The sequence below is a fragment of the Chinchilla lanigera genome, unplaced genomic scaffold (assembly GCF_000276665.1).
Source record: "Chinchilla lanigera isolate Chin_1 unplaced genomic scaffold, ChiLan1.0 scaffold00018, whole genome shotgun sequence".
Classification (NCBI taxonomy): domain Eukaryota; kingdom Metazoa; phylum Chordata; class Mammalia; order Rodentia; family Chinchillidae; genus Chinchilla; species Chinchilla lanigera.
In genome coordinates this window covers 15,850,551-15,874,789 of record NW_004955419.1, presented here as the reverse complement: position 1 = coordinate 15,874,789, position 24,239 = coordinate 15,850,551, and the positions used below count along the sequence as shown (strand labels likewise).

The window sequence follows — 24,239 nt, the reverse complement described above, 5'->3', positions numbered from 1 at the left end:
TATATATATATATATATATATATGAATAGCTGCAATAACTGTATCGCTGATGTCTGAAGGTGTATTGAAATGAACAGTTAATGCTTACAATTATTTTTTATGGTCTGATCGATTTTGCATGCTTATGTCTGGTAATCTGAGCAACTGACTTGAAGGTAACAATATGCAGTGGAATTACAATGATGAATTCCTACCATCTTGTCTAGTGAAATTCTGTATTATCTCCAATGTTTTATCTAATAATTACTTTCTTATTCTCTATAATGGCTTGAGTGATCTTCCATTCTTACATCTGGTAATCTGAGCAACATAGTTGAGGATAGTGATATGTTAATATAATAACCGCTGTTAATTTGTATTATTTTGTCTTGAAACTCTGTATCACTTTAAATGTTCTTGCTTTGATTGTTTATGTTTGTGATACTGGTATGCTGCTACTGTTCTATTTTTTGTTTGTTTCTCATTTACTACTCTCTTTAAAATGAAAAATAAAAAATAAAAAAGAAATCTGATTGGGCTTCAAGTTAAATGGGATGTATAAGTCCTCCAAACATAACTATAGAGGAATTTACATATAAATAAGGTAAGACATTCTAGCAGTGGTTCCAAAGACACAGGTTTCATTCATAGGCACTGTTTACTAACCAGGTACATTTTCCTGCCACACTTCAGTCCACAAGTTACATTCTTCTTCTTTTTCAGATTTCTCCTCATCAGCAATTTCATGCATGCCTAGAAATGCTAATGGCAGAACTTCTTTGGCATGGTTCTTCAACACATCAGGGCTGTATCGTCCAATTGCATGAACAGTCAAAGCACAAGAAGTCTTGTAGATGGGTTCTGAAGAGAAGAAACCAAAATTTTTATGTACTTACTATTTCTTAGAGTATTGATTAAAAGACTATTATACAAATGTGTGCTACAGCAATACAAACAGACAAAATCAGTTAGAAATGTTTCTGGAGAAGCACACAGAATCACAGAGCTAAAAGCAAAGAGGTACCTTCTTTCTCCATATACCAGGCACTGAGCTTCTGCAGCAGTTTTTCAGTGCTACTATCCCGTGAGGTCTGAAAAAGAAACAATTCTAGTAATATCTTTGTAATTATCACAGAGTTTTATTTAACTAAGAAATTCAACTTACCCGAACTAAATGGCCCAAGGCAAATGCGCAGGATTTCTGAATCACACTGTTTCTATCTGTCAGGCCAGTGAGCAAAGCACTCATAAGTTTTCCTATGAGAAATAAAGGAAAAAAATATGATATTTATTGTTCTGCTCTTTTCCCAGGATCTCAAAAAACGATAATCCTGTAAATGTATGATTTACTCCACAGCAGTGTAGCTCTTTGAATTTGGATTTGTACTATTAAACTTCATTCACTAACTATAAAATTAAAAATTAACCTAAGTATAGAATACCGTGAAAAAAATTGCAAAAATGACAACTAGATGCATAAAGTTAATTAGCCCAACCTAGGAGCCAACTAACAAGAAAAAAATGCTGATGTAAAATGAGCTACAAATGGTGAACAAGTCCTACAGAATGATAGGTACCTCTTTATGCTGCTAAGAAACACCTACAAATAGATTAGGCAAGGGAGTATGACAGGAAAAAAGCACACAGCATCACAAGCAGGTCTAAATATTTTTTCTTTTTTAAACTTTGTCACGCAAGAGATGTATACAAAAATATCCCCACACATTATTTGACAAACTCACCTGAGTAAGGTGTTAGGTCCTGGGGACATTGAGTAGTTAAAGACACGATGACACTGGCACAGCCTCCCTTTAGGATTATAAAAGCACAGGTCTAAATTTGACCATCACAATGTCCTATTATTAATTTGTTTCAGGTACCAATGATTTAAAGATATGAAACACATGAAGCCCCTCCAGCAATCAATCAAAAAAAGGGAAAACATGTTTCATACTAGTAATAATTTTTTAAAGACCACCAGCAGGATGATGAGTGATTGCAGACAATGGGCAAGAAAGAAAACTGGTACAACCTTCTGGGAAGGCAACATATACCAACATCATCCTTGTACTAGCTACCATGTCTATTTCTAGATATTGGCTAACGGAAACAGCTTTCAATGGAGCCAAAGACATTTACCAGAGGGCTTTATTTGTTTGTTTGTAAACAGGGTCTCACTATGTAGTTCAGGTTTGCCTTGAACTCACCTATGTAGGCCAGGCTAGCCTCAAACTAGCATCAATCCTCCTGTCTCTGCCTCCCAAGTGCTGGGATTACAGGCGGGCACCACCACACCCAGCATACTTAATATTTTGTAAAAACTAAAATCAATCAGACATCCCTTGATAGACTGAAATAAGTGGTGTATATCAATACCGTGGAGTATCATATGGTCATTACAGAAAAGAGAGCAGAAGATACATGTACACAAAATATACTGAGATAAAACATTCCCAAATATAAACAGCAGCTTTCTCTTCATGGTAAAGTTATAAACATTTTATTTTTAACTTTTTCCTGATATATAAATGTTAATATTCTGGCAACAGTGTCTCGCTCTTGTGTGGTGGCCTGCCCTTATGCTGTATGATGTACTTCTTTTCCTACTTTTACTTGGCCTAAATTCACTCTACAAAGTCTGTTTCTTTCCCTACCTTTAATAAAAATGTGCTACCACTAAAAATAAATAAATAAATAAGTAAAATACTAAAACTTTAAAATACAAACATTGATTTTTGTCATGAGGAAAAAAATGCATCTTGTTTTTAAAAGGGATGGAAGGATCTGATCCTTGTAAGATCTCAAAAAAGGAAGATCTTGTTTTTAAAAGGGGATGGGAAGATCTGACCCCTGTAAGATCTAACCTGTCAACCCCTCTAAGAAAACTTCTAATCATGGCCTAAAATAGCCACTCCCTGACAATTAGATGAGAATCTCCATTAACACATAATACTGTATCGGAGAACTCAAGGACATGATGACAACCAGGAAACAAATAGTTCCACTCAGAAAGTAAGACAGTATTTCCTGATTTAGTATCATGTTTTATTTCCAAATCAATTATATGTTTTAAATTCTTAGTGTTGCTAAGCATGGTGGTACATGCCTGTAATCCCAGTATGCTTCAAGGCTGGGGCAGTAGGATCAAAAGTTTAAGCCCAACCTGGACAACCTGGCAACATAGCAAAATCCTGCGTCAAAAGAGAAGTAAGGGCTGGGAATACAACTCAATGCAAAGTCCCTGGGTTCAATCCCCAGCACCACTATAAAAAAGTAAATAAATAAATAAAAGTTACTAGTGTAAGCACAGACACAAAACGTTTAACATGTATTAATATTAGGTATTTCCTAAAATTTGGAATTTCAAACATGATGACTGTATTTTTATATCTAAAACCCAATGAAGCTGTGTACCTTCTCTTTGAAAAACACACTTGCTTACCTTAGTTCCAAGGCCTACACCACTTCTGATCAGTTCACATAATCTAGGAACCAGCTCACCCAGCACCGACACATCAAGATATTGCAGGCACTTTGGGAAAAGAATAAATATATAGGCAAACCTTAGCAAATAATTAAGTCAGTACCACATCGTCAATTAAAAACCGCCCATGTCAAATATATACCCACAGAATTTGACATAAAGTTGAAAAACGACTGGTATGATTTTGCACTGATTGCAATATTTAAACCATCACTACTTTGAAGATATCAATATGTAATACAACCACCATTGTTAATTCCCTACCACTTTGTTTGTAACTCTGTATTGTCTGTATTGTGCTTGTGATATGTTGTAAAATGTTGTATGTCTGTTAATGTTTCCCTCCTTTTATCTTTAAAATAAGTAAATAAATAAATAAATAAACCATCACTATACTGCAAACAGAAAAAAACATCAGTAGTTCAACATTAAAAACAGAATAAAATAATTTTAAAAATCAATGCAATAAAAAAGAAAATAATAATTACATAAGGATAAAGGATCTTTCTGCACTTTTTTCCTCTTTATCAATCTATGTTTAATGTAAAAAGCCTATATTAAAACTGAGCTTCTTCACTGGGCTTACCCTACTATACCACTCCTACTAAGTCAATCTACTAGATGAATTCCTTCATTCCTTGGTATATTGTATTTTTAAAAATTCTACTACTATGAACATACTCATATAGTGTTTGTTAACTATGCTTACTTTTTTAAACTTCATTTGGCCTCAATAATTCCAGTAGGATATAATACCTTTAGAACAAATTTTGGTAATGGTTCCCCAATGGGCATTAAAAAATATCCAGTGTTGTGGATAAAATATCCAGTGTTGCCCAGTGTTGTGATCTGCTTGGCAAAACAATTCCCAATAGGTATCAAGCTCTTAGCTAATAGTTGCAGGAAATGCCTACAAGAGTTGATTCTCAAGACCCCAGGAACTTTAGAACTCCAAGTGCCAGGCAGCTCTTCACTGTAAATTCCTTCCTATGACTGAAACAACATGCACCACTGCTTAGTTTCCTTCCAAGCCTTCTATGCCACCTACTTTCTTAAATATCTCTAGTTTACGCTTAGTCCTTCCTAAAGACAACTCTCAGGAAGAGGAAAAAAAAAATCCAACCCTTTCTAAATGGACAGACCAAAAGAGACACAGAAATAGATTTAGAGAGGGAACTCTACTGTTACTATATCCTGGGACAAAAATTGGGACCAATTAATTCTACCATTTGGAAAATTATTTCATTTAGTAACAAAAACAATAACAAAAAGTATGGAAACATCTTCTGTGCTGAATGTTCCACCAAAAATGCCTTAACGCCTTCCTCCAAGAAGCCCATCTGCATCTGTGATTCGTGTGTCAATGACTTGCAAGGATAACAGGTCGGTATAGTGTCATAGCTACATTACACTATGCTAGATTTTTAATACATGTTCTTAGTAGAGGTCTTGGACAACCGTTTGGTTTGGACTCTGGCTGCAATTCTAGACCAAATTAGAGTTCATATATTTTGGAATTTTATCAATATTGAGTAAAAGTCTTCTATTTTTGTGAGACTTGGATTTATCTTCATTACCTTTTTCCATTTAACTCCTGGGTTTAGACTTAGTCAATGAAATGTATATAAACTTTAGACAGAAAATAGCAAAGTATTTTTTTAATATAATTTCACTGTTTACAAATGAAAAAATGAATATAAACAATTAAGAAAAAAACTACTACTCATAAATATGTACAAATTTTATGTACTGATTACAAATGTTAAAATATGAAGTATTTTAGAAAGAAAAAAACACCGAGCATGGTGATACACACCCATAAACCGAGTACTCAAGAGGCTGGACTACACACCTAGTTCAAGGCCAGCCAGAACTACATAGCAAGACCCTATCTCAAAAAAAAAGAAGAAAAAGAAGAAATCTAGAGTCACAATAGCTAGTTGATGCTTCCCTCTAATCTGTTTCACTTAATGTAGCCTGAAGGTACTGAAGGAGTACAGTTGAAAGGAAGCAAACACACCCTCTTGGGGTACCTAGAAACTTACCATATTGATTGTTTCCATCATGGGAGAGGACTTGGCAGCACTGAGCCGAGCACTATCCATCGCAGCCTGAAGAACACAGATTTATTCACTCAGTTCATTCAACTAAGTAGGAATAAGCTACACAAACTCCCAGAAGAGGATTTTACTTCCAAACAAAAGAACTCTCAAAAAGATAACCTTTAAGAAAGTCAAAGGTATGTCTAACTCTAGTTCTTCTTGATCATTCCTCAGAAATTCACCTGGAAAGGTAGTGTCTCACAGAGAGAAATTGAGACATTTATGAGAAATTAACACAGTAAGGCTCTGGGCAAGTCATCCAGCTCTCTTGAGCCTCAGGTGCTCTAGCCACTCAATAAAGGAGTAGACTAAGTTTCTATTTGAGAATTTTTCACAAAACAAAAAATGTATACATTCAGTTCTTTAACTTTGTAATGAGACTTCATATCTATAATAGTAGTTTAGTCCAAATTATTCTGGCAGACAGGTTATCCAGGCAAAATAAATGAGAAAGGAATACAGAAGTAATTTGCTTAGGGCTTCAAAGTTAGGACCAGAAATTTGTCTCCTAATTCTCAGTATGTAGCAAACATTCCCTGGGAACCTAGGAAGGGGAATCTTTCTGGAAGAGGAAAGAATAAAGAATGGGGAAGAAACTGTGAGAGGTAAATGAGAACAACAGTAGTTATTAGAGTAGTTCAGACAAGTTAAAAACCAATGGTGAACAAAACAAGACACACTACATATGACAGAAGCTTGAAAGTTCTAATAAACAAAAATGAATGGTTAAAAAATGCCAAGTAGAAAAATATGTAGAGAATAGAAATACAATTCACAGAAGAAATACTGTATAATAGCTAATACAATATGAAAAGACAATGAATGGACAATTCCATAAAAGGAACATGCAAAATAAAACAATGAAATCTTGTTTGTGAGACTGTCATTACTCAAGGTTGGCAGAGGTTTGCGGGGGAATGGGGAGGAATTCATAACTGATGCTGTGAAATCTCTCCTACAAAAATTCAAAATGGGGCTGAGGATTTAGCTCAGCGGCAAAGCGCCTTCCTGGCAAGCGCAAGGTCGTGAGTTCGGTTCCCGGTACTGGAGAAAAACCAAAAAAAAAAAAAAAAAAAAATCAAAATGATCTCACTCTAGAATGCTATGCATGCATTCAAAAGAGTAAAATAAACCTACACAGAGACATATTTTTAAATCTTGTAGGACTGAGTTGCAAAACAGTATTCACTGTCTATTTTTAAATTAGCATGTTTGGTTTTGTAGCTTATGACTATAAAACAATTTTTAACAGTGGAGACCCCTAAGGCATTACATTCTATGCTTTCTGCGTTGTTTTAAATTTACTTAAAATATATTTCATGTGCAATTTTTAAAAAATGATTCTGATCAAAAACAAAGCAACCATGGTATATCTGAAAAGTGGAGCAATTCTGAGAAACATCAAAGTCTGGGCACAAATCCTCTTTACCTTTAGGGCAGGGAGTAGTCCATAGAAGGACTCTTAAAAGTATAGACCCAAACCCTAAAAACAGTGTATAAAAACTGTTAAATTTATATTCATGTATTTTAAAGATGCTGCCAATTTTTATCTGATCCATACAATAGTATGAGCCAGATCCCAGTCTCCTCTAAAATATTAGCAAAATACGGCATGCTGTCACAGAAGTGAAGCTGTTTTTGTTGTTAAGAATGGTGAGAATATCACATGAATCACAGAGTCTGTCTAAGTACACTGGAAGTCCTACTCGGATGGACCCCAGAACCTGAACATGTCTCTTCCTTCACAATACTTACCAATACACTTCTGCTACCAACTCACCTGTTCTTGGTCTGTGGCCCGAAGGCTCAAATAATTGAGAACCTGCGGCTCCAACACACTTAAGGACTCCAGCAGAGCTGGGATGAGTCTCGGTGCATGTGGTTTTAACGTGGCTCCTGCACTTCTGCTGATCTTCACAAGGGTGTTAATGCTAGAGACACACAGAACACAATTCCTGAGGCCTTTTACCAAAAGTAAGAAATCTTTCAAATCTAATCGCCAGGTGTTCTGCAGTTTATTTGATTCAGACACATAGGTACTTACATGGTCACATGGTTAGAACCCATTCCTGGCAACTGGGGGTGGCAAAGGGGGGCAGGACTCAAACCCAGAGCCTCTGTTCCCTTGGCTTTTAAAATATATTTTTTATTACAAAAATTTTCAAGTACATATCAAAGTAGAGAGGATCATAAAATGAAATTGCATGTATTCTCCACCTAGTTCAAAAATCAGCAACATTTGGCCAATTTTTTTTTATTTTATACCTCTCTCAATATGTTCAGGCACAATTTTCCCCTTGCCAGTGTATTATCTAAAAGCTTATCCTACAATTTAACTTCAGTAGATACCTCTAAGAGACAAAGACTTTTTTCCCATAATCAGAGTACCATTTTCACACTTTAAAAATACTAATAACTTTCTCTTATCACCTAACACCCAAATTTTCCTTACTGTTTCACAAAGTTCTTTAAACATTGTTTTGTTGGAATCAAGAACCAGAATTCATCTGCTCTAATTACTTCATTCCTTGAATCTTTTTTCATAGATACTTCCCTCCTCTTTTTGTTTTTTGTTTTCATTGACTGTATTGCAGCTGTGTTATTTAACATGTTCTTCTGTCCCCTATATAGATCTGCAGACTAAATGAAGTTGAGGTTCAATTTTTTTTAAAAAAGAAAGAATCTTTTATAGGGAATGTTTTATGTTCTATTGAACTACATCAGAATACCTTTTTATGCTGTGAAGAGTGATCACTGAGTTCAAGTTTGATTGGCCTGAGTCATCATAAGATTCCTCAATCAGCCTTCTACTCAGGGGTTACGAAAACCACTATCACTATATAGAATATTTTACCAAGGACCGCAAAACAGTGGCTTTACTACATGTTGTAAGACAAGCAACCTCTTAGGAACTACAGCATAAATGGTGCAACAGCAAGAACCAACAACAACAGAATAACATACAACTCAGAGTGCCAGTCAAAAATAAGCTCCCCTAAAAATGTTATTTTGAAAGTGTTCTGACTCAATAATTTTCATAAATGTTTGGGTCACCTCAACGGATTCTCCTCCATCTGTCTCTTCATAATCTCAAGAATCTAAGACTCAAAGAAACATCTCTACTGAATAGCTAGGAACTAAGTAATTCAATACATTCCTTTCATCAACTGATGCATACCTGAGAGCTCGAACTTCTGTCACAGGACTCATCATTCCTTTGTCCAGAAGACAAGGGAGGAGGACAGCAATGGTTCTTTGGCCAGCTGCACCTTTCGCAGGGTCACACATTTTCACACAAACCTCACATACAAAGAACACAGAACTAATGAAATTGACCTCTCAATCAATAAAACATTCATCTAACAAAATGCTTTTTACTTCACTGTCAGTAGAAAAGAATGAGTATAGTCTCTAAGAGGGAAAAACAGAGAAATGAGCATTGGTATTGAGTCCTGAGTCTGTCAATAACTAAGCAAAAATTTGTAATGCATTTACTCTCTAAATTTTTATTTTCTCATTTGTGAAATAAGAAACAAAAGAGCTGAAGATAAAATGAGTAGATGTATAAGCAAGCACTTTAAAGAATGCTTTAAGTATCATCATCATCAACAGTTTTGGGTAGCAGGACAATATACTAGTAAAGAACACAAATCGAATGAGAAACACCTTGATTTAAAATAGTTTTACCACCTATTAAAGATGTGACCTATGGCAAGGTTCTGTATTTATAATTAGAAAGTTAAAATCCTTGACAAATCACAAAATCAAGTTCAAGTGACAAACAAGTTTTAAAAAGCTTACCAATATCATGAATAAGAAAGATGGTAAAAGGAAAAATACATGTAGTTTGAACTAAGTGAATAATGTGCTCTTCAGGGTCATGTGAAAGTTGTATCTTATGCAAAGGCATGCAGAAGCTCTCTGCTTGAAGAAACTAGAAGTATACCGTGTTCAAGATACTAGTACTCTGATGCGACAATACCTACTTTCTCATTGATTTTAATAGCAGTGAACTATAAAGTGAAGCCAATTACACAGCAACTAAATGTTATGTTAAGCAAAAGAAAAGAAAGCAGTATCAAAGTCGAAGATCCTTGTTCAACTCCATGCCCATTATGAGACAGGGGTTCTCACCTTGCTCAGAGTTTTCAGAGCTAGTTCTGCTGCTTTGCGTACAGATTCCTAAAAGTGAGAAAAATCTGGCATCAAACAAGTAAAAGAGTTCATTCTCATCTACCTTACAATGTGCAATTAATTACAGTACCTCAGACCCTACACAGATTAGTGAAAAACTCTACCTCCAATCAAGAACATAATACTGTATAATGCCACATTATTATTTTTAAAAATTTACTAAGATCAATTTTGACCTTACAGAATTTTTGTTATTTATAATAATCCAGAAACAATATATAAAGGTTTAAGGATTTTAAAATACTTAAAATTTCTAATAAATAAGGAAAAAAGGAAGACAAGCATGAAATGCCTGATTATAAGGATAAAAAATAAAATACCTAAAATCTAAATTGCCCAATGATATAATTTAAATCTTGTCTGTCTCACAAAAGCTCATATGCTAAAGGCTTGGTCTACATGACGGCACTACTGGGAGGTGGTGGAAACTTCAGGAGGTGTGGCCTAGCAGGAGGTCCTTAGGTGTCAATGGCAATGTGCCCTTGAAGGGGACTGTGAGATCTTGGCTTCTTCCTCCTTCTCTTTGCTACCTAGCCATGTGCTGAACAGTTTTACTCTATCATATCCTTTCACCATGATGTGCTACCTTTCTTGAGGCCCAAAACAATGGAAACTCCAAAACTGTGAACTAAAACCTTCTCTGTTTATAAGTTACTAATCTCAGGTATTTTATTATAGTAATGTGAAACTGACTAACACTCGAGAAAAATTCAGAAAAATTGTTCATCGATTACATTAATAACTGACCCATCTTTATGAACCTAATCAAAGTAAACTTGGTTTTAATCATTTCAAAATAATTAGCTGTCCCTAAGCCAACAGTATCATGATATTTCTATTGAAAGAAAGTCAACCTATTGTCATTTTTTTTCTTAAGTCCAATTTGACTTAGATCTAAAGATATTAACCCTATAATGTCTAAGACACATCCAAATGAAAATTTTGAGAAGAAATTATGGTTTTCTCAAAATTGTCTAGATAGGAAAATTTGAAATATTTAACATGTTTTAACAGTTCCTGTTTAAACTAGTCTATAAACAACTTCAGATTTATTTCTATAATACCTTGATATCATCTTGTACTCTAAAAAGTGTTTCCCAAATTTCTGGAAGTTTATCAATGATGTCATCTAAGGGTCTTCCTCGTAGTAAATCATTCAAAGCTAAACAGCTGAAAATAAAATATTTGATTTCAAATATATGATAAAGCTCAATATTCTACTATGAAACATTTATATCAAACACTGATATAGATTCTGTCTATATTTATAATCCTAATCCTCTTCCCCCAAAACTATTCTCGTAGTATCTCAAACATATTACATATATATGGCATTTCCAATCATCAACTATTTGTTTCCCACCAGTATAATAAATCATTTATTACTCACCAGTATGCCTTTAGGGCCTAGGAGGCTGCCAAGTATATAGCAGGCAATGAATGAATATAAATTTCATAATTTTACATAAATTATATATAAAAATAAATGCCACTCTACAAAGTTATGAGAGTATACATAGATACTTCTTCTTTTTTTGGTAATCCTGGGGTTTAGGTCCTAGGAATTTCACACTGAACTACACCTCTAGCCCTTTTTACTTTTTATTTTGAGACAGGGTCTCACTTGCTAAGTCATCAAGTTGCTCAGGCTGAGCAAAGGCTAGCGATCTTCCTGGCTCTTTCCTCCAGAGTACTGAGATTATAGGTGAGCAAAACTACATCCAACTTATAAATATATCTTGATGTCTTTCAATTTAACAAATGACCCATAACTCTGATCTCATATAGACAGACAGACAGATGACAGATTGATTTGGGGCAGGGGGCAGTACTAAGGATCAAAGGTCAGGACCTTGCACTAAGCTGCACTCCCAGATTTTATTTTTAAGTCTCAGTAAATTGTCCGGCCTGGTCTCCAAATTGCAACCCTCCTGCATCAGCCTCCCAGTGTGCTGGGATTATAGGCATGCACCACCACGGTTGGTTTAATTTCATACTTAGATGGACTTAGGAAAATCACTGATCAGAGATTTAATAATTAACAAAAATAACTGTCTAATGAAACCAGAAATAAGCTTTTTAGCACTTTTTATTCTTTTTACACTAAGCAGAAAATTGTGACATCTCAAGGAAAAACACAGTTCAGTTATGTTTCATTAATCTTGTATTTGCAAAGTAGTACCTGGATTCTCGAACTCGCCACATATTGCTGGTAAGGTTCTTAATCAAATCTTGAAGAATTTCCTTCAAATATTTATCCACCTAATAAAAACAAGAGGATAAATTTAAAAAATAAAATCCACCAACAAATTACTCATCTTTCAACTGTATCGACCTTATCTCTATATTAAACAACCTAAGTATCTCTCTAGGTCCCTGTACCTACAAATATCTCCCTATTTTAGTCACTTCAGAGTAATCACTCTCAAATGCAAACCATCAGTATTTTTTCCTCAGTGCAGGAGATTAAAGTCCAATTACCTAAGCATGCACACAAAGCCTACTATGACCCATTCAGCTCCAAAGGTATCTTGTCCTATCTCATCTCCATTCTTCGGAGCACAGGCACTGCCTCTACCTATTATTCTCTTCATGTCCTACTTAGTTGGCCAACTTAAAATTGATCCTCAAGATTCTAATTAGCTACTACACAGAGAACACTGGCATAGAGACACTCCTCATGTTCCCACAGTACCCTCATTAGGGCTGGGGGATTACTGGGAATTGAACTCAGGACCTTGTGCTTGCCAGAACAGGTGCTCCACCACTGAGCTATATGCCCAGCTCCTCATAAGGTTCATCACATCAAACTATACAGTAACACCCTTGCTCCACTATACTGAAGACCTCAAGGGCGAGGACAATGTTTCATCTTTGTATCCTCAGTACCTTTCGCAGTGCCTTGTTCATAAGGAAACACAATTGGTCAGAAGGAAAGGTGAGTTTAATATTATAAGCCTCTGCTCTGATACATTCTTCTAAACTTGGTAATAAAAAATTGACTCAATTTTTACATCCATAGATCCAAAGACTCTCAGAACTTGTGGCCCTTTCACTTTTACTCTTGTAGGCAGAAAAGGTTTTGTTATGCTCACTTACAGGTAAGAAAACCAAAACATAAAAAGAACATCTAAAATTGAACAAACTGGTACCTTCTTATGTCCCTCTTCTACTCTCCCCATACATGATCTCATCACAATCACAGCCTCACCTTTCACTCACACAGAGGTAGTAGTAAGCGCACATCTTCAGAGCACAGGCCTTGGCCTAAATTCAGACCTACAAGACTCACTGGCCTATTAGGTCTTGGCTGACCCAGAGGCACCACAAACAGAACTCATCAAGCCTTCAGAGCTCAACCTTCAAGTAGCTATCCCATGAAGAGGAACACATCCAACTTATTAACAGATGGAAGAAAGAAAAAAGGGTCACACCATATGGAAGGACTTCTAAAACATAGAAAGGATCATGGAATTTATTTAAAATGAACTGCAAAGCCAAAGAAGGGTTCTAACCCTAAATAACACAATCCAATTTGCATTTTTAAAGATCACTTTGCTCATTTAATTATGCAGATAATTAGATGACAGAAGGCAAAGGTAAGAGAAAGGTGATAATCTGCTGACCAGGAAAGAATTTGGAAAAGAGAGTGGATCAAGGAACACTTGTTGAAGTCCTGCTCTGCTCTGAACACTAAGATCATGGTATCTTGAAACAACAGCTAAGGGAAGACACTGAGCAGACAGATAAGAAAGTCTGAAGTACACATCACATCTGGGCCGGAAGTAGTGGACTGGGAACCACTGCACTAACCATTATCTTTATATCCCCTAGAACTGATACTACAAAAGCTGCAAGAGCAATAGGTACTCAGAGATAAGCCCTGAGAAATCCTAATATGTGAAAGCAATACAGAATAAGATAAATAGCCAGATGACAGAAAATCAAGAAAGAAAATATATGGTGTCTCCTTCATTGAAAAGAAACTACTTAAAAGCAGAACTTTGCTGGGCGTTTTGGCACATGCTCGCAATTTCAACTACCTGGAGGCTGAGGACAGAAGATTCCAAGTTTAAGAGCAGCCTATATGAGATGCTGTTTCAAAAAAAAAATTTTTTTTCATTTTTTTTTTTAGAGCTGGGATGTGGTTTAGCATTAGAGCTGCTTGCGTACCACCAAGCATGAGGCCCTGGGTTCAAATGCTAGTACCAAAAAATAAATAAATACAGATATACATACACATGCACATACATACATACAAACAAAAGTGGAACTATGACCCGTTCTCCAAGTCATCAATACTACTTATCAACATACAGTTTTCCATTTGCTGAATATACTATTTCCTTAACCACCCATCCAGTGTACATTTAGATTGCTTCAATAAATTTCTGAAATTTCAATACTGTCATGAGCACCTTTGATATTTTAACAGAAGGAAGAAAGCAAGGAATGAATGAAAGCTGATTTTAAAAAAATAAGCATACAAAACAGGATGAGCACTGGGCTTACACTTGGTGATTTTGGACAAGCTAGGACATTTTGCGGACACACCAGAGTGCACAGATACTTGCCGTTGATTTGTCAGTGACCAACGCGTTCCAAATACTTGTCATGGCCTGTCGAATGCCAAGGTTGGGATCAAATTGATAACGATAAAGACGAGGAACCAACTGAGGCAGAAAAGGAGCCAGTTGTTCTCCAGCTCTTGTAGCAATTACATTAAAGCCAAAAGCAGCACCCTAAAAATGATGATAATAAGATAAAGTGGTTCAGACCCACCTGCTATAGTAAAACATTAACATTTAATCAATGAGAATAAAATAATTCTCTCTCCCAAATTTTTCCCGGAACAGTCCAATTTACTGGGTGTTCCAGCTTTACCAATCAGTAACAGCAGGCATGTGGTGATATGGCTCTCAGTCACAGAAGTTCACCAAATCCACTGTATTATCACCTGCTACTGTGTGCCAACATAACATGCCTTGGGTTTGGAGGGGAGCAAAGAAGAAAACCTGCCCAGTGATAAAACCTACCTTCCTTGAGTTCCACATCGCATGATGGTTGGCCAAATTCATAAATTTATATACCAGATCTGGCTGACTAAGATCACTTGCCAGAGAACAAAGCTCCTTGTAAGTAGAAAGACCCTGGCTTAGAAACAGAGAAAAAGAAGTATGCAATAATATATTTCTCTATCTCCAGCATAATACATATTACATTATCAATACTATTGGGCCATCTTAAAATACATTTACACTCAATTTCTAATAATGTATTATCACCATGGAGGGGTTGGGGAGGTAGCTCAGCAGCACAGCACCTGCTTGACAAGTGCAAGTTCGTGAGTTTGATTCCCTGTACAAAAAAAAAAAATCCCCCCTGAAAAACCATGGAGACAAGACATCACGTTGAAAAGAATACAAAAAGCTGCCTAGTTCAATTATCAACAAATCCCACACCCCCTACACTGCTGCTGATAAATAACCAAAATGCACATGCAACACCCACGAAGGTGGAACGCTCAAATGGGAGGCAGTTTCTCATTATCACACTTACACAAATCTCTCTCATAATCAGGAGTCATTTGTCTTCCCCGACTCTTTTTTAAGTTACACTAGCCTAATCCTGATAATAACTTCCTTGAGCACTGTTAACCTTCTACTGAATATTTGCTCAAATATCAAATCATTTTGTCTTAGCTCATGAAAAGGAAGTTTTTTTAAAAATTCAGTTTACAAAGAGCAAGTGAAGTAAAAATTTGGGGGGCTGGGGACATAGCTCAGTGGCTTGCTTAGCATGTGCAAGGTCCTAGATTCAATCCCCAGCACCACAGGGGGAAATAAACTACTTTTTTTTTTTGGTCTTTTTGAAGCAGGGTCTCGCTGTGCAGTTCAGGTTGGCCTTGAGCTCACTTTGTAGCCCAGGATGGCCTCGAATTTGCAACGATCTTCCTGCCTCAGCCTCCCGAGTGCTGCGATTACAGGTGTGCACCACCATGCCCAGCATAAACCACTTTTGATATGAAAACTGAACTATACAGAGGAATATAAAGACTAAATGAACAACATGCAGCTTTCTCCTGTTCTTAAGTCCACAGAAGATGCACAGATTTATCTGACAATTCCTAGACTAAAAGTAACAATACAACCACAAGGAATAATGACAAAAGGGATAAAGCTCAAAGAATTAATGTGATAGGTAAACTGGTCAATTCTAAAATGCTGAGTTGCCCCCACCAAAAAACGAGGTGCACTGGATTCAAGTTGCCTAGAAGCTAAAAGTTCTTAGCTTAGCCAGACTCCCAAAACTTCCCTCAGAGCCCAAGGTCATGACCTTCCGCAGGGCAACCCACCACCAACAGCTACTCATCAAGGGGTTATAAAGTCCTAATGAGGGAACAAAAAGGCCTGGGATCCGTCTCAGAGCAGGACAACAAACAGCTGACCCTCACAGCTCAGAGCTCCTCGAGAGTTCAGAACCTGCTGAAGCAACGGCAGTAGTTTCAGCCACTCCCTCTGCCAACAGTCCTAATCTTTCTTGCTTGCTGTCCCAAACACGATCCTCAGAGGATTCCCCAACCAACTTCCACAATTTAAATCTCCCTCTCAAAGACCAAGAAACCCAATCTAAAATAGTAGCATTTTTCCATAGAAGTTGCATTTTTCCACCAACAAACACTTCTTAAGAGAGTAAAAATCAACTTTACAATGGTTCTATTTACCAAACTAAAATAAATTTTATAAGACATCTACTCTAATCAGTCAATGGATTTGGCATACTTACCCATCCGGTGTTTTGCCAAGAGATCCCCCTTGAAATACCACTGTGTCTCCAGAAACTTCATGTTTAGCTCTACACCAAAATAACAGTAATTTAAATTAGCCTCAAACTTACCACAGAAGCATTCCACTAACATGCATTTCATTTGTAAACTGACAAAACTAAACTCCTATCAAGTGTCTACTGTATATAAGATATAGAAGTTAACTCTTCTTTCCATTAGGCTGGGGACCTAAAAAATCAAATCTAGACTGAACAAATTAACAGATGTAAAAGTTATCCTACACAAAGTCATAATGAATTAAATGTGGTCACACAATTAAAAATGCTTCTTCCCAACAGGAAGGCAACACAAAGCGGCAACCAATTCCAAGACTGATCCTCCGCTGCAGTCTTCACAGATCATAGACTAGCCATCCATAATTATAATATTTTCATGATCCAATGGTTTACTTATCCTGAGCCCTTTCAACTTTCAAAGCTTGCCTTCTGGCATGTTTCTGAAGCAAATATATATACTGGGATGTATAAAGCTAAATCTTCCTTCATTCATATGCTCTATATGTACACACACTTACCCTATGTGCTAAAATCTGAAATTCTCAAATTCACCATACCTTTTGCCAGTCATCAGTGTTTCTACAAGTGTAGACACCAATTCCTGTTGGTCTTGTTCACTGCCTAGTTCATAAACCAACCCAAGTCCTTTTGAGGCAACATCTTGGCTAAGTTCTATAAAAAAAAATTTACACATAATTATATTTTTTTCTAAAAATGCAATTAATTCCATCAAGATTTCTTAAAAGTTGTGTTAACTTTAACTCAGAATAATATCAAGGTAAAAATAGGAAAACAGCATCAATCTGCCAAATCTGCCAGTTTTGCTAGAAACATACTAGATGATCTCAGTGGACATGGCCCAGGAGTTACAGCAATGAGAAATACATTCACAAAAAGTTCACAAACCAAAGCAAGAGCAACAGACCCACATGGGGTCACTGTACAGTATACAATGACAGAATGTAAGTTATACACATCAGAGATAAAACACTCTCACAGGATTTTGATATACCGACATTCAACTTTTTAAAAAGAGTCAATAAAAGATTATACTGACTTTATAAACCCCTGAAGCTAAGTTACAACACAAAGGTACTATTTATATGTCTAACACATTTACTTTCTCCTTGCTTTAATCAGAGGGGAAAGGGAATCATGAAGAGAAAAACACTTAACACTTAGTGGAAGTATCAATGCTAAAGAAGGCCACAGTTCCATTTTTAAATGCAAAGCTGGAGAATATATTCTAATTCTGAATAAAAAACAAAGGAATCTACTTTCCTTTATCCTAATCAGAAATTCTGTTTAGGTTTTGTCGCTAATATGACTACCATTAATACTAATATAGTTCAATTTGTTTTAATCACATAGCTCAGCAAGTCTTCTGTTCATTAATCAAGACATTTCAAAACTGTAAGTGTAAGTGTAATGAATTTTAGAAATAAAATATTTAATTGGTAGGCATGGTAATGCATGCCTGTAATTCCAACACTCAGGAGGCAAGAGGATCACTTGAGCTCAAGAAGTCAAGAGCAGTTTGGGCAACACAGCAAGATAACAAAACCACATCTCAAAAAATAAATAAATAAAATATTTACCAAGAACCTACCATCATTTTCTGACAAAACCGAAACAAATGCACTCTGAATTTCTTTAAGACGAGACTGAAAGAAAAAAAAAGCATTATAGCACTAAAACTTTACCACTTTAAAAAAGCAAGACTCTTACTCTTCAAGCACCCAACACCAGTCTTATAATCTGGGCAGGCACAAGCCATGTTGTCCCCTATTTATCTTTACAGATGCTCAAATCTGACCTCCGTCCCAACCTGTGTCTCCCCTTCCGCGGCACTTCTGACTTTATGCATTCAAGTTCAGATCACCTTCAAGCCAATATTTCATCCTTCACTCCTTTATATACAGCTTATTTCAAAATCTCTATTTCTGGTTAATGGCCTCACCTTCATACACTTTCTATCTTTCACTTACAACTACTGTGGCTTCCAAGAGACCTGATCACATATATAACATGGCTTACCTTCACTTCTTTGTGGGTACTTAGCTTCCTTACAAGGGAAAGGAGCCAGATGCAAGCTGCTTGCCTTACATGTGGGTTGGCACTGATGATATGTTTATTTAAAATCATATCCAACACCCATGGGACCACATCATTCACTTTGGCTCCTGAAGAAATGCAAAGAAAAATAATAATTAAAATAACTAAATATAGTTTCCTGAAAAATCTAAATTTAAATCAGTAACTACTCAATACAGTAATTCTATAACATTAAAATCTAAATAACTAAAGTGCAGTTACTAGTCCAGAGCAGTAGCACACACTTATAACCCTAGTACTCTGGAAGAATGAGACAGTCAAGCCCAGCCTGAGCAACTTAGCAAAACTGACTCCAAATAATAAATTTAAAAAGGGCTGGGGATGTATTTGCTCAGCACAAAGGACCTAGGTTCAATTCCCAGTCAGTACAGAGAAAAAAATAGCTGCTGAAGGAATCAATAATAATTCACCTCAGAACCCAGCATAAGCTAAACAACCTTTCAAAGGTATTCAAGTAACTTTAGTTCCATAGAATGAAAAGTTATCCCTCTCAGAAATTTTCTTTCTCTACTAGGTCTTTTTTATCTTCCACCTAAAAGCAAATCAAACCACCGTCCCATTTTGCTTTACTTTGTTCCTCCAGCTACCATGCATTTTTCTACCTTCCTTCATTACTTCAGACTTTGCAACCCTCAAAACTGTCCACATTTTTGGCTGGATAATTCTCTGTGCAGAGAGTTGTCCTGTACACTGTCTCCTGCCTCCACCCACCGCAGACCAGCAGCATTTGTCTCCCCCGTGTCCAGACCTGACCAAATGTCTCACCCCTCCCGTCAGGAACCACTGTTTTCCATTAACCTCTTCGAAATAGCTCTCTATACTCATGGTCAAACTTTTGCTTCCTCTTAATTTTTCCTGAACCTACTCCAACTCTGCCTTTTGCCCCTTCTCTTTTTCATAGAAATTTTTCAATTACTTTCCTGTTGCTAAGTCCAATGATTACCTCATCTTAATCTACTAACAGTATATGATACACCCCTGACTCCCCACCCAGTCATAGCTCCCTAATGAACATATTAACCTAGTTCTCAGATTCAGATGGAATCCCTCCTTTGACTTTCTCTCAACCACAACTCCAACCAGCTACTCTGCTATCTGGGCAACTATAATTACCAAGGGGACAATCTCTTACTACAGTCCCATAATGTGCCAGGTATTACATGCTCAAGATACTGAGATGGCCAAGACTTTGGCCCTAACTGGCTAACAAACAACACTTAAAAGGTTGAGAAGCACTCAGCTAAGAATGACATACAGAATATGCATGATCAAAAATTCAGGTCAAAGATTCATCAGCATCCACTTCTCTACAATGTTTTACATTCGCATTTCCCTAAACACACAAAGACTAGAGAACCTCAACTTTTTGTTTGTGTTTCTTGTGACAGACCCCAGGCTAAGTAGTCTAGGCTGGCTTTGCACTCACTATGTATCCCAGGCTGGCCTTGAACCCAAAGAGATCCTCCAGCCTCAGCCTCCTGAGTGCTGGGATTACAAGCATGTACCACACTATGCCCGGTTTCTTCAACATTTAATGGACAACCAGATTCTATCCCATGAGGCAAAAGCCAAGCAGGATCCAACCTTTAAAAAACAGCCTAAGAGGGGCTGGGGATTTAGCTCAGTGGCACAGTTCCTACCTGGCAAGCACAAGGTCATGAGTTCAATTCCTGGTACCGGGGCAGGGGGTGGGGGGAAGGGACGACAACCTAAAATAATCTAGAGGAAGTTTGTAAGTGTGAAGATTGGTATGATACCTCTCTGCTATCCTTTATTTGTTTAAGCTGCTACGTGAACAACCATGAAATCAAAACCAGGCTTCACATAGTAAATCTACTCCTCTGTATGACCCCTCACTGTGTCAGTCCTCTGATGTCACCTCTCACATGCAACCTGGGAATTTCCACTTCAGACTGCAGCAACAAAGGTCACTTTCCTTGAATACCTTCTTCCTTCAATATAAATTTCTCCTTGCTTTACTTCATGTGCATTTAAAGAGAAGTCTCAAGAGAACTGACTAATTCAGGTTCCATCAACCCATAATCCTAATTACAGTACAAGCAAAAGGATGCTGTTTTTCTGCGTCTTTGAAAGCTCTTTATGTGGCTAATGAAGAAACAGATGAACACAGCACTGCACCGTTACCTGTAACCTTAAGTGAAATAAGTTAACGTATTCGTGATGGAAAACAACTCACAGTAAAACTGTTACGATAGGAACACTACCTTTTAATTTCCACAACTGAGGAAATAAAACATAAAAACAGTGATTTTTCCCATTTGTTTTAAGAATCAAAAGAAAATCTCCAGCTCTAATACTGAAATATATTTCAATTCCAAATTCAAACCAAACCACAAGTTTCTGAAATCTCAGTATCTGTAACACAGAATCAGGAACCACATGGTCCTTAACTACAGTCACTGAAAGCCAGTGCACCTTCAGGGCTGGCAAAATATATGACGCTTATTATATGATAAACTGTTAGGAGACCTAAGGTGGAAACTACTATGTCTCAAATTCTGAAAACTTGCCAAGTCCACTGACCCTAATGAAAAGAGCACAAGTCTGAGGGGAATCTGTTTACCCTCTGGCCTGCTTGCCAAAGGACTGAAAACAAACATTCTAATTAATTTCACAGTCAATTTAATCAAGTATTCCCTTAACCAAACCAAATTACTAAACCACATCAAATATTTTCCAAAAGAGTTATTTTTCCTCAAATGTGATCAAGAAAACAGAGAAAGGTTACTTGATAACTACAAGTCAATTAGCTGAGTATTTGGTACCAGCAGGAGGAGTATATTCTTCTTCGGTCACTAGCCAGGCATCGCGGGCGGCCACGGAGCTAGTTCCTATAGCGGCACTAGTGATGGCTTCGCCAATAGTGAACTGAAGTTCTACCTGCTTGGCCTGCAAAGAAGAAAGCAAGAACCATTAATAGAAAGGACATTTTCACAAGACATTCATTTCTAAAGAAAAGCTGCTCCATTTCTTGTTTCTTGAATGCTTTGTTTTCACTATCCTGCTTGGCTTAACTCAATGGTTGAAAAGTAGGGGAGAATGGGACGATTAAGAAGGTAAGTATGACCAGAAAATCTTTGTCCACGTCTGTGCTATATTCCTCAGCTTCAGGAGAGAACTTCTAAGCAGTGACTGTTATTCTTTGGAAGCATGACATGGCCCCCATCTAGGAGGATAGGGCCTCTGTGAAGCCACACAGATCTCAGTGCAAACTCTTGCTCTGTCCCTCACCAGCTACATACTCTCATGGAAGCTTCTCTGGGCCTCAACAAAACACCAACACTTACTTCATCAGGCCATAGATTATTAACTTCGAAGAACGAAGTAATGTACATAGTGCTTCTACTACAGAGTATGTCTGACTACATTTGCTGTGGAGTAGTAACCATTATAATTTACTAATATTTAAACTTACCTCACTCGCTTTTCACACTGACAGTACACAGTATCTGCAAGCTACTCTCAAATGGTTCAGAAAAAGAGAATGACATAGCAAATATAAAATGTTAAAACTTGGCAAATATGGATAAAGAGTATACCAAAGTTCTTCACACTACTCATTACTTCACTATATGCTTCAAACTGTTTTAAAAGTCAGACATAAAAAATTCTATGTAGTATACAGTCAAATGTTTAAAAGCTGATTTAGAAATTCTAACATAATTCACCAGTATGAACCACTGATCCAACCTGGAATTGGATCTACCTTACTTCCCTTTGATACTTTTCCCTGTTTACCGTGAATTGCAAAAAGTCTAAGAATAGGGAAGAAGAGAATAAAGGGGCTGGGGATTTAGCTCAGCGGCACAGTGCCTGCCTGTCAAGTGCAAGGTCATGAGTTCGATTCCCAGTACCGGAAAAAGCCAAAAAGAAGGAAGAGAATAAAAATAGCATATAAGGGACATGAGCACAGTGATTCCACAAAGTACAGACACCACTTCCCACACTCCATCAATACTCTAGTCTTGACTATCAAGTTAGCACCATATGTTTCCTGCTCTGAAGAAGAATCAAAGGGCTTTAGCCCTACAGGCTCCCTGGCCAAAAGCTTCTATTAGCACTTTCAACTTGAAAAAAGGTTTTCAACTCAGAGGATCTTTATCAGGGACTCACTTTATATTTCTGTGCCTACTGTGAATAATATAGTTGGCATTAAAAACAAAATCAAAACCCCTACTACCCTTATATATGATGATATGATACCCTAGGTTTACTTTAAATATTTCAGAAATAAAGAGAAAGTAAACCAGGCACACAGGGGTTCACTATATCATCCTTCTATTTTTGTGTATGCTTAATAAAAGTTTAAAATAAAAAACCTTAAAACTCATTCTGGTTGACTGTAGAGATACTCTGCCTCTCTGATTCATGCTTTTACATTTTTTTGTTTTTAAATTCATTCTTATACGTAATCTCTCCACATTATTTCCATGTTTCATGTTCTAGCTTTTCACATATTTCTGTATTTCTAAACTCTTAAAATAATGGCATCAGAAACAAGTTAAGAAGCCACATAAGCTTTCATTTATTTAAGTAAAACTAGGATGGATTTCACAAAGGAAACCATGTAAACACAGACATCATAAGCTTCTCTCCAAGTGGTTATGTCACTGACATCTGGAGGGAATCTGATATAGGCCCATTCCTCACTGCTGGCCGGCTAAGTAGATTGCCTCTCTTCTCTTCACTCAAAAATTATGAAGAAAGGTCTTTCATACGTCCAGTGATTTAGTCAGAGCTGTGCCTGGCACAATGACAAGCCTAGAGCTAGCATTCGTAATTAAGTATGTGGTAAACAAATGAATAAAGGTCTAATTTAAAATCTCACTGCATGTAAAATTACAATTACAAATGCCTTTAAATGAACAACGAACAATCAGGTTACAATATAAATACCTCCACAGAATCCATCAGACCTTGCAAAAGGAGTTTCTGGTGAGGAAAATCCCCATCCCCAACTGGAAAGTAGCCCAATGTTTGGATGGCTCGCTCTTTCATCTGTAAGAACACAATTTTTTCCTTTAAAAAAAGTTCCTAAGAACTTTATACCAGACCAGCATTTCCAAATACTGTTGAAATGATAGGGAGGGCAATCTGTTAAACTAATACACTAATGCCTAAATCTGTACAGAAACACCCAATTTTACAGACACACCCAATTTTACAGAATTACGTCCAGATTTTGAAAGTAGAAAGACATAAACAAAGTCTGTTAAGGATTCACAGCCGTGACCAAAGAGAAAAGATAGCTTTTAAAACTTATTATCCTTTAAACCCACATTTAAAATGTGGGTTCTAGGCCTGAAGCCCTAGAACAAATCACCTCTCCACCACTTTAGTAGCCTTTACAGGTATGTGACTCTAGGCAAGTGACTTCATCTCTCTGTGGCTCTTCCGCATGATCTCACACAAAGATGACAACAGTGTATATTTCACTCAGCTTTCTGAAGGACTCTACCTATTTCAACGTACAGTAAACACTTAGGATAATCCCTAGCACA

At 36.8% G+C, this 24,239-nt stretch overlaps 1 protein-coding gene across 1 annotated transcript in view; it reads right to left on the bottom strand.

Annotated features, from left to right (window-relative positions):
* The window catches only part of Kiaa0368 (KIAA0368 ortholog), a gene marked incomplete in the record, with an annotated part of 110,894 nt that overhangs the window by 11,312 nt on the left and 75,343 nt on the right, over positions 1–24,239 (bottom strand). Inside the window, 19 exon segments of the mRNA XM_013513203.1 lie at positions 646–840; positions 1,004–1,070; positions 1,145–1,236; positions 1,722–1,788; positions 3,422–3,511; positions 5,509–5,574; positions 7,346–7,496; positions 8,744–8,865; positions 9,700–9,747; positions 10,824–10,929; positions 11,942–12,021; positions 14,334–14,501; positions 14,796–14,913; positions 16,546–16,614; positions 17,160–17,274; positions 18,212–18,266; positions 18,640–18,785; positions 21,504–21,627; positions 23,635–23,736. Of these exon segments, the coding sequence (XP_013368657.1) occupies positions 646–840; positions 1,004–1,070; positions 1,145–1,236; positions 1,722–1,788; positions 3,422–3,511; positions 5,509–5,574; positions 7,346–7,496; positions 8,744–8,865; positions 9,700–9,747; positions 10,824–10,929; positions 11,942–12,021; positions 14,334–14,501; positions 14,796–14,913; positions 16,546–16,614; positions 17,160–17,274; positions 18,212–18,266; positions 18,640–18,785; positions 21,504–21,627; positions 23,635–23,736 (1,981 nt within the window).